Source organism: Neomonachus schauinslandi, chromosome X (genome assembly GCF_002201575.2).
Source record: "Neomonachus schauinslandi chromosome X, ASM220157v2, whole genome shotgun sequence".
NCBI lineage: Eukaryota > Metazoa > Chordata > Mammalia > Carnivora > Phocidae > Neomonachus > Neomonachus schauinslandi.
This window is the reverse complement of record NC_058419.1, coordinates 29,471,883-29,490,369: the sequence shown is the minus strand read 5'-3', so window position 1 is coordinate 29,490,369 and position 18,487 is coordinate 29,471,883. Positions and strand designations below refer to the sequence as shown.

The window sequence follows — 18,487 nt, the reverse complement described above, 5'->3', positions numbered from 1 at the left end:
ATCCCATCCAAGGGTTAGGTTTTGAAGTAGCAAACAGAGATCAAAAGCCAATATTCAGTACTTTCAAAAAATACTTAAAGTTGGCATCGTGTGTTAGTTATTGAAAGTAGTTAGTACAGAAGCTCAAAGTGCCCCCTTCTGACCCCATAATTTCATGTTTAAACTAGTTTTACCAGTGAGTGATTAGATTTCCTTGGGACAGTTGCTATCAAAATGCTAATAATGGTGTTGCTGCCCACTAGATAGGTAACCTCAGCGAAGTCACTCCCTTTTCTGTGAAATTATAGGGTTAGAGTCAATAACCTTTAACGCCCTTTCCAGTATAAGCCTAACGTGATTAACAAGATGTGATATTTGGTGTGATTTATGATTGAGTGATAACTTGCACTTTTTCCTCTAATTTTATCTTTTGTTCCTTTTGTACTTTTGTCATTCATTAAAAACACAACACAAAACAAAACAAAAAAGAGTTGCTAAGTTTCCAAGTACATGGATTTCAGTATTGACCATAGCCTTTATTGGAAGGATCTACCATATTTCACGAAAAGCCTTCAGAGACAGACAGATAGCTGGGTACCAAGATACTGTAATCAGTGAGTTACAGAAATTCTGAACAAGCCAATATATACACAGAATGAATTAATATAAGAATCACTTGGATGTGAATGTCTGCTCCAGTCCATTGGTTAAGCTTCCTTCTTATTTGTCTATACATTCAATATCTGAGCTGCACATATGACAAGGAGTATGCTTCAATAGGGGCTGATTATCTAGCTCATTTTCATGACAACAGCTTCTCTCTACCAGCCCCCCCCAATCTATGCTCTGCCCCACGGGGGCCTTCTTGAAGAAGCAAGAGCCTAGTTGCTATGCTTCACTGCCTCCCTTCTGAGATTGCTGTTAGCTTACATTTCATAAGTACCAGTCTGATGACAACACTAAATAGATTTTAATGCTCTAGAGATCAACAAGATGAGGTAGAGAAACACAACACAATCTGTCCTAATTAGTTCATAGAATATTTCTATCTTTCAATGCTAATCAGGCATCCAAAGAAGAGAAAAACACACGGGGAAAAAAAAAGACAAGTGGTTATATGTGCTTGAATCTTCTCAGTCTTTACTGCTGAAAAAGAAACAATTTTTCTAAAACTAATTCTGAAGCCAGTTTAAGTTCTGTTGTGGCCTCTTGGGGCTGTTTTTTACCTAGGGAAAAAATCACAAGCCTGAGATACTGACTTCATCCTTAAATCGAACTCAAAGAAAACAGCAAAACCGAAAAAATCTTGATGGTCCCGAGGACATTCAACTGAAAACCAAGTTTGCGCGTATCTGATGGGCATTTATGTCACATCAATATGTATTAAATGAACTATACGCAAAAGTACTGTGATGAGCTTAAATCAGGATAGTTCTTATACATTAAAACAGAACACTTGTAGTTAAACAATATTTATTAATTCCATTAAGAGACAACTGCATATTTTATTCTTATAATGGCCATGTTAGTAAGTTTAAGGCATCTTAGGTTAGGATCAAAATTTGGCCAAGGCCTCTTAGGGTAGACCTCAACACACTGCAGCACACCAATGTGTTTTTAACCAGTTTGTCTTCAGGACCAGTGAACACAGTATTTAATTTTCAGCCGAAAAAAGAGAACAGTTTTTATTCATAGAGACTTATCTCAAAATGCTGGGACTGATTCAAGAATTAACGTTTCGACATATCAATCTTAGAGAGCAACGTGTTTCAAAATGGAGAGGCAAGAAAATCTCATGTGCGTGTATTTTTATATCATCGATCAGATTGCAGGTTCTAAAATTGCTCATATCCAGCGTGATGGCGCTTGAGACCAATAAAGTAAGCCAGCAACACTAGAATAAGTATTCCTGCCAAGGCTGCTCCCACCACAATGGGCACAAGGAAGTTGTCGTCATCTGCACTGCAGTCTTGAGCTAGATGTGGAGAAAGGACAATTGAGAACAGAAACAATGACACAATTTCCAAGCCGCAAATGTTAATACCCAGCCTTGCCTCTGACACCGCGGTCACCAGGCATTGGCATTCCTTACCAGCGAATGAGAGGTTCCACAAGAGTGATCCTCCAAGGAACCAAACCATACACTTTTAGGTACCCCGCCCCCCCCCCGGCCCCGCAAAACACAGTCATTTTGGCTGAAAGAGAGATTATCAACCGAACACCTACTGCCCAGATTTCTTAAACAGAAGATAATGGATAAACATAACGAATCTTCCCTTGATGATCAGGGGGTGGGCTTTCGGGGGCAAACCGTTATCATGCAGAAGCAGGCACAGTGCCCAGAAGTATTAACGAAATGAACCAAACGGACAGCGACGCAAAGTGGACGCGCGAACTCCACGCAAGGCACTCTGGGGTCCTTCGGTGACAAAACGAGAGAAGCTGGCGCAGACGGCATGACTGTTGGCGTCCAGCGTGAGTCAGACAAGAAAAGCGGTGGTTCTAATTCCGAAAGGTGCTGTCACGGGCAGGCAACGCGCGAAGTGTCACGGAAGCGTTCCAGAGACACACTCAACTCAGCCTTGTTACACAAGACGTACTTTGAAAGAGGTGACCCTGGAGCTGAGTTGTTAAGGATGAGCAGGAATTAACCATGCAGGTGATGGGGGAAGGGCATTCCAGGTATAGGACACGGCACAGACCAAACTGTCTGGAGGGCAACCGAACACGGCACTTGAGGGGAAATGCAGGTGGGCTGGCAGAGTGGGGACAAATGGTGGCTGGAAAAGAGGCAGGAAAAGTGTAGTAGGACCAGCGCACAAAGGCATCGTAGGCTCTAGGTGCTTCTGCCTTACACTGATGGAAGGAAAAAAGAGTACGGTGGGATTTTAGGCAGGATATTTGTTGTAGAAGTCATGCCAACCGGAGACTGGCAGCGAGGAGGCGCCTCTATTGCTAGAGGCCAGAAGACCAATAATATGGTCCTGACCTGGGTGAACGAAGCATAGCTGCAGAAAGGGACAGACTAGAGATCCAACAAGAAGGCAGAATTGACCTGATGGATATTGGGGGTGTGGTGGGAGGTAATAAAATGGCTCCCAATTCCCCACTTGAGTGATTATGTAGATTCCGGTGCCATTCATCCCGACAGGGAATACAGGAGGGAGAATGTGTGCATTCAGTTTTGTTGGTAGTTATTTGTGTGTGTGTGTGTGTGTGTGTGTGTGTGAGAGAGAGAGAGAGAGAGACAGAGAAAGAGAGAGTGTGAAGGGTGGGGAGGGATACGTGGAAGAGGGAGGCGTTCAGTTTTGGATCTTCTGGGTTTCAGATGCCTGTGTTCCAACCAAGTGGTAGGACAAAATGATGAACCTAAGTGGTAGTAAAAACCAGGGACACGTTTGTTTCTCAGCAAGGGCAAATAGAATCTAAAAAGGATCAGAGACAAAACCTTAGGAACACTCAGATTTGAGGAATAAAGGAGCAAGAAAAAGAAAAAGGCAAGTAGACAATGGCGCCACAGAAGCCAAGGAAGGTACCAGTTTTGATTAGCAATGGGAGAAGAGTGAGAACTATTAGAGAAGCCTATCGGATCCAGTGATATGGAGGGTGTTGGCTGTGAGGCAAATCGCTGCTGGTTTAGGAGCAAATGGGAAGTGATCGGTTAGGAGATCAAGAACTTGGGATGGGGAACATTCAGTGGTCATTCCGAGAAGTTTAGAAGAAGAGAGGGCACGAGGGAGGGAGTCAGAAGGCCAACAACAGGGTCAAGAAAGGGTATCTTCGGGGTAGAAGAGACTTAAATGCATTTGTAGAATGACGGCAAGAGCCGCGAACAATGGACTGAAGCCGACAGTACGAGGTCTCCCGGGAGGTAGGTGAAATAGGATTCCAGAAGCCCGGACAGGGAAAAGCAAAGCCAGGGAGAGTGGAGAGGAGGAAGGGATGGTGCCTGCAGACGGAGGTCCATTTGCAGAGGGAAGGCAGCTGGGATGTTGAACCACCACTTCTGTTTCCCATTTCCTTGCCTCTTATTGCCCTAGTTCTCCTCCTAGCTCGCAATCTACCAGAGATGGAAAAATCAGATAATTACGCTTATTAGAAATGTGTCAAAGTAAGAATGAATAGGCTGCCAGGCAATTCTGATTGTGCCCGCATTTAAGAAATGCGCCAGGCTTTTGCTAGCCTCTGGGGCAGTAAATGGGAACAAGATGCAATCCTGGAGTTTATGGACTTTATGATATCGGCTTTGGCTGCCAGCTCAGTGAGCTTTTTTACTTGCTTCTTGGTTCTGTTAGAAATCCAGATAGCTGAGATTGCTAGATGTGACCTGGGAATACTTGGTGTTAAGAGCACCCAGTTAACTGACTCCTCCCCTTCAGTTTCCCAAATTACCACCTGCCACATCAACTATTAGGTGACACGAACCAAAAAGTATTATGCCTTGGATTTAATATAACTTGGTTTTTAAAAAATTCATTAGTAGATTAATTTCTTATTCTGGCAACAGATTCACAGTCCTCTCTTTCCCAAATTGGGTATTTGACCTAGTACTGAAACGACTTTCATAAATACTGCCAATAAGGCTTTCATGTAAGACAAATATTCCCAGAGTAGATCAAAAACGCAATTCCACTAATACAAAGATCTTTCTAGATGCTGTCACTTACTTAAAATGCTCTCAATTAGTATGTGAAGTATTAATTTATAATAACTATTGATTTTATGAATTCAACCTTTAAAAATTCTTTAGGTAATGGGAAGACATTTTGGAAAACAGTAATTTTAATAGGATCACATCCTGAGGAAAAGAAAATCTCATTCTGTAAGTCATTTTGACCTCATTTATTTGCATAATGTACACTGGAAACCATATTGAAAATATCTGGGGGGAAGGAAGAGTGTATTTGCGGAAGAACTTAATGATTAATTACAGAAGCAGTGAAGATTTTTTAAGAAAAAAGTTTCGTGGCCATTGAAATTTCAATGAAAAGTTTCATGTAGATTAAAAATACTGTTAATCCTCATTTTTCTGATAGCTCAGAAATTTTCCAGATACAATTTTCAGTGTGAGTTGGAAAGCTGAGATATACAGTTGTAATAAGAATTCATCTTAAAAACCAATTGTGTCAAAATTTCTCTTTGGAAGAATCACCATTAAGAATCATAGTCTTGGGGCACCTGGGTGGCTCAGTCGTTAAGCGTCTGCCTTCAGCTCAGGTCATGATCCCAGGGTCCTGGGATTGAGCCCCGCATCGGACTCCCTGCTCCGCGGGAAGCCTGCTTCTCCCTCTCCCACTCCCCCTGCTTGTGTTCCCTCTCTCGCTGTGTCTCTCGCTGTCAAATAAATAAATAAAATTAAAAAAAAATAAAAAGAATCATAGTCTTGGGGCGCCTGGGTGGCTCAGTCGTTAAGCGTCTGCCTTCGGCTCAGGTCATGGTCCCAGGGTCCTGGGATCGAGCCCCGCATTGGGCTCCCTGCTCTGCAGGAAGCCTGCTTCTCCCTCTGCCTCTTCCCTCTCACGCGACATCTTATTATATACCTTTTAGATCTACAGTCAAACTGAAGTACATCACATGAATGTGAAGATCACGAAGCTACTCAGTATTACCCAAACATGTCTCTACTAGTTTCAAAAACAAGGTATGGTAATTACTGATGGAGAAAGTTAGTTCCCAGAGTAAAAGAGATGGGTGGGAGAGAGATGAGCCCAAGACAATATAACCTTACCTACTTAAAGACATAAGGATGAAATGCTATAATCTTAAAAATATCTGAGTCTTACAAGAATTCCTCCTGAAACGTGCAAGAAACTTCAGCTGGTACACTTTATACTGTATGTAAAGTATATGTTCTTGACTGTAATGAGTGGCTTATCAGATTCCTTCTAAAAATACTCAAACTGTCATTGAAATAGAAACTATCACTCACAGAAATTAAGAGGAACAGGATTTTAAAGCCCTCGGCCCCCAGATGAAGAAGCTGAGACCCCAGAAGTAAGCAGCTTGGCCAAAGTCACATAGCAGCTAGCTGTGGAGCTGGGAGTTGTGACGATTAACTGGCGGTCACACAGCTTAAGTAGGTAAGCCAGAGGAAAGGTACTAGCCAGGTTGCCAAGTTTTTGTGTGTGGGAAGCAATGGGGAAATTGGAAGGTTCGAGGATTTTAGGGTGATCTGAGAGAGTGACTGCACACAATCCTATTTAGGTTCAGACCAATAGCTGCCACAGGTTCCTACCGAGTATCAGCCCCAACTTAGAGGGGCGGAGAAAAGCGAACAGAGAGATAGTCTCAAGCTTTTCCCATGAAATACATATTCTAGATCACTGGTTCCCTGACTGGCTACCCACCAGACCCCACTGGGGAGCTTACACACCCACACACGTGCATGCGCGCACACACACGCGCACACATTTGCAGGCACAAGCGTGCACGCACACCCATGCCCAGACCTGCTAAGTGAAATCCTCTAGGAATGGGGCCCCGCATGTGCATTCTTCTAACAAGCTTCCCAGGTGATTCTCACTCCGTAGCCAGCCCAGCATCAGTACAGACCTATCTATGTATGGGACCACTCTTCCAGATGGTAATACACAGAATGTTCTGGAAATAATTTAGTTCCACTTCTAAGCTTTTCTAAAGTCCTCCCTTTTGGAAGAAATTGTCATATAGCATACAAAATTTTCACTTTAACCAACGGGAAAAAATGTGAGCAAATTTCCTTAAGAAATAAAAGAATCTTTATTGTTTGTTTTAGAAGCAATATGTTGAGCAAATGGACAGGCAAATATCTAAAGAGAAACACCATACATCGACTAGTGGTTTAAACATTTGAGAAAAAGAAAACACATGAAAAGTATTTACATGGACCAGTTTCTTTATACAAATGCTAAAACATGAAAAACACCCAGAACCAAATAGCAATGTTAGACCATCAAAGTGTAAACCCAGTAAAACAAACAAAACTACAAAAAGTACAAAGAACATGTGGCTATAGGAAATAAGAGCGTAAATAAGAGTATATAAACTGGTCCATGTAAAATACAAAAATATTCAATGAAGTCAGATTTTCTATAAAACAGTGCTAATTAGAGGTATTTTAATAGGAATTAGGTATATAATCTAAATGTAAAAACTTTTAGAAACATTAACAGCATTAAGCTCATGCCACCCACTTGTGCTTCCAATTTTTATTTTTAAAATAAAAAAAAGCTGCTTTGTTTTGACTCACGAGAAGTATCTAATGTCTATTTTCTTATAAGCATTATCCATTCATATAAGATTAACAATCCTACACTAGAACACTATTTAAGTAAAAAATAAGTTTTAAAAATTGGATTTATATTTAGTCCTCCAAAAGTGCCTTAAGCTGGTAATGCAGCTCAGTGTAGCTGGAAGGAAGAGGCTGGTCAAGAATCTGATTCTGAGCCAATAAGAGTTTCAGGCTACTCTAAGCAGAGGGCAAATTTAAGTGGGAGAAAATATTTACCACTCCAATATAACTCGAAAGATACTTACAGACATCCACATGCTAACAGGCAATTGCCTCTGTGTGTGTGTGGTGTGTAGAGCTAGACTACCGAATTAGTTCAACATCGATAAGAGTTTGGAACCCAGATGTCCCATTTTCTAGTGAATATGGGGGCACGTCATCTCCCACCCCAAAAACACAAGAACCTTACATATATGGCTGCATACTAACAACTCTGTAATATTTACTCAGCCATTCCAATACCAAAAAAAAAAAAAAAATCTGGAAGCAGCGAGAAATACTTGACATGTTAACTATCAAGCTGAAATGTTTTGCTTTCTCATATAAACATTAGGTGGTGCACGGTAAATGGACAATTGGTGCATCTCCCCAGAGCACAAAACCGAACACAAAGTACATGAATTAATAATGATTCTACCATAATGAACAATAATAACGTTAAGTTTTGATTAGCACAGAACTATTTAAATGTGAAAGCCAAATTAGTAAATGTTGTAAATATCAATGCAAGCCGGAAACAAAGAACAACTTTTTAATGGACTAAGAGAAGACCAAGACTTTTGGGTTAGGTGCAAGTTACTTGCTAAGTCTAAGTGCACTTCTTTATCTGGGTTCTAGGACATTCTGGCATTTCTTAAGAAAGAGAAAAGGACAGGAGAGAAAAGGAAGAGAAAGGAAAGGAAAGAAAAAGAAAAAAAAAAACAAAACAAGAAAAGAACATAACATACTACCACCACCAAGGATACTGCAAAGCTAAAGAGAAACTACATTCATTTTAGCAGTGTACGCACAGGCCAATTTACAGGTAACAAAGGACTCATGCCCCAAATTGGCACGGCCTAGCAATTATCTCTAAAGCACCTAGAAAATGGATTGAAATGCCCAGCTGGAATAGTCTTGTGTCTTGCCATTTAAAAGACCGAAAAATCCAGTTTTTTTAAAAAGGATTAAACAAGAAGATTCACACCTATTCCAAAATGTATACAGCTTTTGTACCTTTTGTCATTACAGCCGCATTAAATACAAGTGTATTCAAAAGGCATTAGAAAAGCATTCATTGCTAAGAACATAATACTAGACTCTGTTCAAATCTACTGGCATATCTCTCATAGTTCAAATATGCAGCAACGCCAAAGTAGCTAAGTTAACCTGCAAACAAAATCACAAAAAAGTACAAAGGGAGCAAGTACAAATCCACTGTAGGATGCACGGTCTCAATTTTGACTACATGCAGGGGAAAAAAAAAAATCTCTTTTTGAAAACTGTTCTTCCTAAACTGTATATTTCTAGTCAGAATACATAAAGTGAAAACACTGAAATACTAATTCAAGATAATAGAATAGAACCAATAATCAGGTGATTTTACACATGCTTTTTGCCGTAGAAATAACAGTTTTAAAATTCCTTGGTTGGGGAAACCAAAATCAGGTGACTAAGTTGTAGTTTATAGTTTTTAGGGTGTTTTTATTTATGTAAGTTTGAAATCCCCCACACCATCCATTCTAAAATCAGGATTACAACTAAATATACCTGAAATTGAACAGTATTGCATGTTGGAACTTGTACTTGCTTTATTATTTTGTAACACAGATCACATATGGATTAGTATTACAGAGTCTGGTATCCGGCATAGCTTTTTCTTCTGCCAATTAGGTAAGCAATCACTATAACGATAATCAAGCCTGAAAGACCAGCACCAACTATAATTGGTATTAGAATGGTGTCATCATCCAGCGAACACTCCTGGGCTGTAGGTGAGAAAAAGTGTGTAACATATAATGAGTATAATCAAAAATGAATGTCCAAAAGTAAAAGATGTTGATTCAAAAGTCAGAAATGCTCTTACAAAATCAACTTTAAGTAATAAAGACAGGTACATTTTAATGATAAAGCTACAGAAAATTATGGATTTCTCTAGAATTAAAATCCTATAACGTATTTGCCTTTTCTTTTGTGGGTGTATGTATATTCATATGTATGAATACATACATACTCATTTATATCTACGAGTAAGCACATATATAAGTGTATGTGTTTCATATTCCAAGTCCTTTCTAAAATAGAGGAATGAAGAGGAGCACCTGGGTGGCTCAGTCAGTTAAGCATCTAACTCTTGGTTTTGGCTCCAGTCATGTCTCAGGGTCCTGAGGTGGAGCCCTGCATCCGGCTCCACGCTCAGCAGAGTCTGCTTGAGATTCTCTCCTTCTCCCTCTGCCCCTCCCCCAGCTTACGTGCACGCTCTCTCTCTCAAATATTTTATTTATTTATTTATTTATTTATTGGAGAGAGACCGAGATAGCGACAGAGAGCACAAGGTGAGGAGGAGAGGGAGAAGCAGGCTCCCAGCTGTGCAGGGAACCCAAGCTAGAGCTCGATCCCGGGATTATGACCTGAGCCGAAGGCAGACACTTAACCGACTGAGCCACCCAGGCGCCCCAATAAATAAATAAAATCTTTTTTAAAAAAAAGAAAAGAAATGAAGAGAGCTAGTTCTAACCCATCTCTACATAGCCAGATCAGCCTCTTAGTGCTACAGTGAATGTCTTTTGGGAAACTGAGAACAGATCAGAAAGGTTTAATCATGGGATTAGAACCATGCTGGCTCTCCAATCTTTCAGAGCAGAGAGCAAACTATAGCCTGGAGGCCAAATCTGGCCCAAGAGCTAAAACTGGCTTTCCACATTTTTAAATGGCCAAAAAAAAAAAAACCCAAAAAAACAACAGAAATTTTGTGACACATGAGCATTATATGAAATTCAAATCTCAGTATCCATAAATAAAGTTCTATTAGAACACAGCCACACTCATTTATTTATTGCCTATGGCTGTTTTCATGCTACAACAGGACAGCTGAATAGTGGTGACAGAGCCCATGTGGTCTCCAAACCTAAAACACTTACTGCCCGTGCCTTACAAACAAACTCTGCGCATCCCTGACCTAGAGTATATGATCCTAGTGGCTACAGAAGTCAAGAAGCTGGGACCTCTTACTGATGTGCGTGTGTTTACTACATTTATTAACCTGGCCAGGGCTGGCAGCCCACAGGGGGCTAACTTTTCTATTTCCAGAGAGTAGTCTGATCCAGTAAAATCCATTCAACACTCTTTGACCTGACTGCAAGCTTACTTCCTCCTCCTGCACGGTCAAGTATTAGCAGTGCGTTGTACCTATAGGTACCCATAGTCAAGAACCTAGCTCCACAAACAGATTACACGTTCACTGCCAGTATTCAATGTTGTGTATTCCTTTGGGTACCATTTTTAATTCGACATACACAAAAACCAAAGTTTCAAATTCAGGAAAGAATGCAGCTCATCGCTATTACAGCTGACTAGATAGATGAACAGACTCAAGCTGGTATCACGCCGCAAATGATTTTCAATTCTAAACACCAATCTGGACCTAAAATTAGGGTAATAATGGAGGGGAGCTAGATAAAGACTCAAAAATAAAACTATGAAAGGATCAAAATAATTGTAGTACATAAGCAATACTGACAAAAGGGAAAACAAATTCTTGAGAAAAATTTCTAAGTGTGATTAACCTTTCCAGGCATGAGAATGGTAGGGTGAGGATCCCAACTTATTCTGGCCTAACCAAGTCAGGCTGGTGACCAGCACCAGCGCAAAAGCAGCTGAGCGGCTCAGGGCATAGTCACTTTTAAACACAGCTGCCACATTTCCTTCTAAACCATAGAATTAACTGTTAAAAAGGATGTGGATGGTCTGAATAGCTCTGCTCAGCAGAGCTGTGATCCACAAACCCCCAATTTTAAGTAATCAGTTTTAAAGGACAAGTCAATTAAGGAATTTTATGGACTTTTTTTTGCCTCCGTGCAAATTTTAAGCTTGTAATGCCAAATGCATCTTTCATATTTGTATAAACGCACTGCCATGAGCCCTCCACAAAAGGTTTCGTTAAAAATCTGATAAATACCACCATCAGCCCCGAGCAGATCTTCCAAAAAGCCTCATGCACAGTTCAGCCAGCCAAAACACTGTCCATGGTATTTGAGACTTTGCCTAACCGTAATCTTCTGTCTTAACAAAATAAGACCAAACTGCTTTTATTTGTGTATGAAAATATTTCCAACGAGAAGATGGCCCCAAGAAAACAGATCCCAGATGCTCAAAGCTGCCATCCTTCCCACAAACTAAAACCTAGCAGGGAGTATCTATACCTTAAGCAAAGCTCACTGAATGCTTCCATCAGTTTTGAGTTTTAAGAACTTGGTTGCAAGTGGGTTTCAGATCCACACACAAAGAAATCTACTTTGAGCAAAATGATGGGCCAAATACAGAGTTCACAGAACTTGCTCAAGGCCATGCGAACTCTCCAACAGAGTCACAAGAGGTGAATTCATATTTCTCTATTTCAGTGCTTAAATTTCCATGAGTCAAAGGAAAAGCCACCTATTAGTCAACATAAGAACATAAATTATTGATAAAACTTGCTCGGTTCTTACCTGTAGAATATTTTCCTTCCATCACATTGAAAGGCTGAACCCTTAGATCAAAGGTATTTATCTGAAATGCTCCAGACACTGAAACAGTCTGCTCTTTGTTGCACATATAAGAACTTCCCAGGGGGGCATCCCAGTAGCTCAGATTGTTATTTGCGATGCTGAAAACTTTAAAGAAAACAAACATGTTAGGAGCTTTTGTTTTGTTTTGTTTTGTTTAAGTAGGCTCTACACCCAACATGGGGCTCGAACTTTCGACCCAGAGATCAAGAGTCGCATGTTCTACCGACTGAGCCAGCCAGGGGCCCCTGTTAGTAACTTCTTATTCTATCAACGTAAGAAATGGGACAGTCCTCAGAATTTTTCAGTGAAGTATGGGAGCCTGGGGTACAGGGTCTACCAAAAAAAAGCAATTCTCAGGATCACTAAGTTTCCTATCTTCCTATAGATGTTTCTGTGGTCTAAAAATCAGTCACATCCTTAACTATTATCCACCCTACTTGAAAATGAGGGAGACTGAAAAGATAAAAACACTATAGTTCTCAGTTACTGATTTTCAGTTGTGGTCAAGGTATAATTTTCACATAGATTCTTCTGTTCCATTAAATAAAAGGCACTATTTGGTAACAAAACAACTATGGTTTCTATTCCTTCAGTGTAACCTACTCTTTTCCCCAAGGCCAATGCTTTGCTTACCAGAGCCATTAACCAAGTACATGCTGACATTCACTTCCTTCAGATAGAATCGGTTTTCATTTTTCTGTTAGAAAAAGAGCTTCCAGTTAATCAACACATCACATCTGTCTAAAGGTACAGTTAATATCTACAGATGAAAAGCAATCTAATCCTATTACCCAGAAGATAAAACCATGGCTTAGACCCGGACCAACAGAATAAACTGCAGCTAAGGAAAATGTGACAGAATCCTTTTTCCTCTGCATTTTGTTTCCAATTTTTGGACCAACGGTGTAGTCACGTGGTTCTTCAACACTCAACAATTCGTTCCCTCATTTTATTCCTCCTGTCACTTGCTAAGCCCCCACCTCCTCTAGCTTGGATCATGACAGTCTCTTAACTGGGCTCCCTCCCCGCCTTTCAGCCTCTCCAGCTGGGAGCTTTCCTTCGCCACTATTATCTTTGTGAAGCACGCATCTATCAGCCAGTCATTCTAATTACGTTAGTGCTTAGCATGTACAAGGCAACATATCTAAGTACTCCAGGGAGCTAGCCGAATGAACCGGGCTTGGATCCTGCCCCCACCGTGTCTGCAATCTGCCAGGGAAGAGAAGACAAATACATAAAGAAATAACCATATTGCAAAAAAGACAGCGATAAATTATAAAAATTAAAAAGAGATAGATGACTTCTAAGTAGGGGAGAAGCAGAGCAATACGAGCTTACGGATGCGCCATTTGAACTGGGCCGAATTCAATGAGGAAACAAGCAGAAAAGGATATTCAGGAAGGCAAGCGCATGAGTAAAGGTAGCCAGAAAGTAAGCACCATCACAAGTACGGCAGCATTTGAAAACTTAGTGCCAAGCGATGTTCTTAAAACTTCACATGTGAGGGCGCCTGCGTGGCTCAGTCGGTGAAGCATCTGCCTTCGGCTCAGGTCATGATCCCAGGGTCCTGGGATCGAGCCCCGCATCGGGCTCCCCGCTCAGTGGGGAGTCTGCTTCTCACTCTCCCTCTGCCTGCCTCTCTCTGTCAAATAAATAAATAAAATCTTAAAAAATTTTTTACAGGTGAGGGGTCACTGAATAATCGTAACACTCCATTCTGGGATGGGGTGCTCGAAGTATGGCGATGTTAAGTGATTTTCGCCAAGGCCATATGGTTAGTGGCCAGTGAGGCGGGATCTGAACCCCGGAAGTCTGGCTGCAGAGCCGAGGCGCTGGTTGCTACTGTGCTCTCCTACCTCACAGAACACAGGCTTCATGAGAAGGGAAAGGAGGAGACACAAAGCCGGATATGCAGGTTATGCAGGTTCCGTTGCATGGCGGCGGGGGGGGGGGTGGGGGGGGGGGGGCAGTGTGGGGGAGAGACTTGAACTACCCTGCCATGGAAGTTAGAGGTTACCTTGTTGGTAAAACAGAACCGCTGAAGCTTTCTGAGGAGGAGCTGTGCTTCCAGAAGATTAAGCGGATGCAGAAGAATACCAAGGGAGGAGAGGAAGAAGGACTAGCTGGGTGGCTGGGAGGTAAGAGGTCATGCAGGCTGGACTCAGGGCAGAGGCCGTGGGGAACAAAAATGGAGGGGACAGATGCAGAGAAATGTCAGGAGGAAGCACAAAGGACTTGACCACCTCATTACACCTCTCCTCGCCTTAGGCTATGTCTCGCCTTGGCATTCAAGGCTCCCCACGATTTGTCCCACCTACTTTCCCATGCCTGTCTTTCCCTCAACATGCCACGTGCCTCATTCTCCCAGCTGGTCTTGATCACGTTCCTTTTTCCAGAAATAACGTGTACTTTTCCACTTACTCCCCTTATCTCCACGTGTACAAACCTGACCCATCCCTGAAGGTCCAGCTCAAATGTCATCTCTTCCGTGAAACCCTGCTGACTCTCCTACACCCAGAATTAACCACTGCCCCTCTATACTCTCACAGACTTTGTATTTTCTCCTGGCCTATCACTCATCCCACCCGGAATGCACCTTCCAATGGTGCTCTAATTGCCCACAGAATCCACTTCAAAAGCCTTAGTGTAGTATTCAAGGCCTTCCACAAAAACGGTCATTTGTATATTTTTATCTTTACCACTAAACTGTGGGCTCCTTATTAATAGAGGCCTTCTTCTTTGAATCCCACCATGGCATCCTGTACTCAACAAACTCGAATTCAATAAATTCTCCTTCAAAGTGTCTATCATGACAGGGTTGAAGATGGGCCCCAGTGAAGTCTGGTGATATTACAGGTGTTTCTTGATTTTTCGAAGTGCCTATAGCATGGTTAAAATGTCACTATTTTTTTTTATTTTCTTAAAAAGATTTTATTTATTTGAGATAAAGAGGCAGAGATAAAGAGAGAGAGCACAAGCGGGAAGGAGAGTCATGATCTCAGGGTCCTAGGATGGAGCCCCACATCGCGTCGGGCTCCCTGCTCAGTGGGGAGCCTGCTTCTCCTTCTCCCTCTGCCTGCCGCTCCCCCTGCTTGTGCTCTCTGTCAAATAATAAAATCTTAAAAAAAAAATAGTCTGTTGGGCAAATTAGATATTATAATTATTAAATATTTCCCCGTAAGAGTTAGAAGAAACCATGTTCCTTTTAGGACCCGACCACAGCTAGAAAGATCAAACTCAATCACTCCAAAGGGAAGGAACCTAAAATACTATTTTATTCATTCTTACTGATAGTATAATCCCTATGAGATAACTTTAAAAGAGAATATGTCTGGGGAAGCCTGCTTTACCGCATCGAAGAGGACGAGCCTGACCAGACCTTTTTAATACTAATCCTCTGGTCACATGTGTACTGTAACAGAGGAATGATTTCAACGCTGGTAAAGGGAAGATTTTTATAAACCTCTCTAAGATATAATTGCCTGATATAATCCTCAATTACTCTGCGTATATTCCATAGAGAAAAAGGGCTTTAGACTAAAGATACCAAGTCTGGACTTGAAACAAACACCACACATCTAATTTTTTTTATATATCAAATGTTGAGAGTATTTCCCCATCCCTAGATATTGTAATCTTATTTAAAAGCAGAACTGGTTTTTAATCTACCTATACAATAACCCTTAGTTTGAGAACTGCCGGCGGCTTAAATTTTCCCTCATTGATGGCTGTCCCCTTTCCCATTCCCATTTGCCAGAACACGTACACACACACACACACACCCCCCCAAAAATTATGAGGGTAATAACTGCTTCTGAGAAGGTAGAAATGAAAGTCCTCGGTGATGAATTTATGCTAGCAAGAAGCAGAGCACATATGCTTAACCTGGAATCTTCTCTTTAGGGTTCAGCCCTTCATACAAGCATGAACAACAAAAATCCGAATGCTACCATTATACGCTATCTTGATTTAATGACTTTATGCATGTTAAGTACTTACACAGAGTCTTGTAGATGGCAAGTACTCGATAAATGTTAGCTATTATTGTTACTGATACTATGACAAACAGTATAGCCTCCCCAAAACCTAAAATATTAGAGTAAACAAACATGAGTTTTCCAACCAATAATAGAGAAACATATTATGGAAATTACTTTTTATCTTTTGCAATATATAATATATAAATATATATACTTTTATTATTAAATATTTCTGTATCGGGTAGATTAGAGAGGTTTTTGTTTTTGTTTTTTTGAAGTGGGTTAATTCTTGCCCCTACCGTGAAGTCTATATAATGGGCGAATAGTCGCTTTTGGTGAACATGAATATTAAGAATCCAGCCCACAGACCACTGAGGTGACTATGAGGGATTAAGAGGGGTCGATGGACTACACTTTATAACTCAGTAGAGTTGAAATGGAAAACAGAGCTAAATCCACCCCCCTACACACACACATAGCTATTTAGACTTTCAGATGTGTTTCTAAGAAAACAAACTTAATCTTAGAGAAATCTGTTACTCACCACGGCGAAGACAAAGTCAAGATACTTGATGTTGCTGCAGTTCAGCCTAAGCAGGGCAGTCTGAGGCTGACAGCTCCCGGTGAAGTCAGTCGTATTGGGGTTGATGTTAATAACCGAAACAACCTGTAGGGGAAGAAGAGAGAGAAAGGTACAGCTTAACCATACGCATCCACAGCAAAAACCTTATACTCTAATGAGCAACTTCAGTGGAGAACAAAAAATCCTTTTGTCTGCATACTTAAGGTTATGGTGTCTTACTTTCAAACAAAGTTGGCCCAGGCCCTCAAGCTATGACTCAGACAACTTAAAAAAAAGAAAGAAAAAGAAAAGAAAAACAAGAGGGAAGCTTCCTCTGTAATGAGCCAAATGAAAAGACACATTTTGGGCACCTGGGTGGCTCAGTCGTGAAGCGTCTGCCTTCAGCTCAGGTCATGATCCCAGGGTCCTGGAATGGAGCCCTACATCGGGCTCCCTGCTCCGTGGGAAGCCTGCTTCTCCCTCTCCCACTCCCCCTGCTTGTGTTCCTGCTCTCGCTGTGTCTCTCTCTGTGTCAAATAAATAAATAAAATCTTTAAAAAAAAAAAAAAGAAAAGACACATTTTATGGAGCACAAGAGCCATCTGTCTGGCTTATTGAAGTCGCAAGACTCTGGAAGTGGGATCTGCCCGTCAGTACGCCCCCTGGAGGCTCAGTGGAACACTGCAACCACAAGTGCCGCCCCGGACTGGAGCCCTGAACGCATCGGAGTCATCGCGGGGAAACAGCGGCACTTTGCCAAACATCAACCTACACTGCATTTCAGATACAAATGTGAAGGAGTTATATTTTAAACGGACTGAAATAAAAATCACCTGTGTGTACTCTGATCTACTGATGGTAAATAGAATCTAAACCCCAGGGCGCCTGGGTGGCTCAGTGGTTAAGCGTCTGCCTTCGGCTCAGGTCATGATCCCAGGGTCCTGGGATTGAGTCCCGCATCGGGCTCCCTGCTGGGCAGGAGGCCTGCTTCTCCCTCTCTCACTCCCTCTGCTTGTGTTACTGCTCTTGCTATCTCTCTCTCTGTCAAGTAAATAAAAATAAAATTTAAAAAAAAAAAAAAAAAAGAATCTAAACCCCAAAGAGTCCCTGAAACGGCTAGGTTTCCTGCTGGCCAAGACAACCCCTTGACAGGGACATTAACTCTTCCTGGTTACAGTAACTCCAAATTTATCAGACCTCAACAAGTCAACATCAAATCTCCATTTAAAAGGGGCACCCGGGTGGCCACTCGGTCGGTGAAACGTCTGGTCTGCCTTCTCCCTTCGGCTCAGGTCATGATCATGATCCCGGGGGTGCCGGGATCGAGCTCCACGTCAGCTCCCTGCTCAGCGGGGAGCCTGCTTCTCCCTCTGCCTCTTCCCCTGCTCGTGCTCTTTCTCTCTCTCAAATATTTAAAAATCTTTAAAACAGGGCCGCCTGGGTGGCTCAGTGGTTAAGCGTCTGCCTTCGGCTCAGGTCATGGTCCCAGGGTCCTGGGATCGAGTCCTGCATCGGGCTCCCTGCTCTGCGGGAAGCCTGCTTCTCCCTCTCCCACTCCCCCTGCTTGTGTTCCCTCTCTCGCTGTCAAATAAATAAATAAAATCTTCAAAAAAAAATCTTTAAAACAGAACCAGTCTAGCAACACTACTCTTGGGCCAGAGGTAGGATACACCATATTTGAAAGGAGATACGAGAAGAACGTATCAATAAAAACAGAGAACTATACCTTATCGTGAGTGAAGTTCAGCTGCAGCCCCATGGTAGCCAGAAGACAAGTACCATTGCTATTATTAACCGAGTAGGATCCCACCTCTGGTTTTTCCTTTGGAGTGGGTGTTGTAGTAGGTGACGGTGCAGTGGTGGGGACGATGGGCACCACAGTGGTTAAAGTTTTATCTTTTTCACACAGAAACTCTAAAGAAACAAACAAAGGACAAAATAAATTCAAGTG

General features: G+C 41.8%; 1 protein-coding gene across 2 annotated transcripts in view; it reads right to left on the bottom strand.

Moving 5' to 3' along the window:
• Window positions 1-431: 431 nt before the first annotated feature.
• LAMP2 (lysosomal associated membrane protein 2) overlaps window positions 432-18,487 on the bottom strand; it is a 35,202-nt gene continuing 17,146 nt past the window's right edge. The window contains exons 5-9 of one of the 2 annotated variants that reach the window (XM_021686687.2): window positions 18,263-18,450; window positions 16,519-16,641; window positions 12,628-12,691; window positions 11,935-12,099; window positions 432-1,954 (exon numbers count right to left, since the gene is read on the bottom strand). In XM_021686687.2, coding sequence (XP_021542362.1) covers window positions 1,815-1,954; window positions 11,935-12,099; window positions 12,628-12,691; window positions 16,519-16,641; window positions 18,263-18,450 — 680 coding nt within the window. In that variant the 3' untranslated portion in view covers window positions 432-1,814. Of the gene's footprint in view, window positions 1,955-6,699; window positions 9,217-11,934; window positions 12,100-12,627; window positions 12,692-16,518; window positions 16,642-18,262; window positions 18,451-18,487 lie in introns of those variants that run through there. The other variant, XM_021686678.1, reaches the window with a different exon arrangement.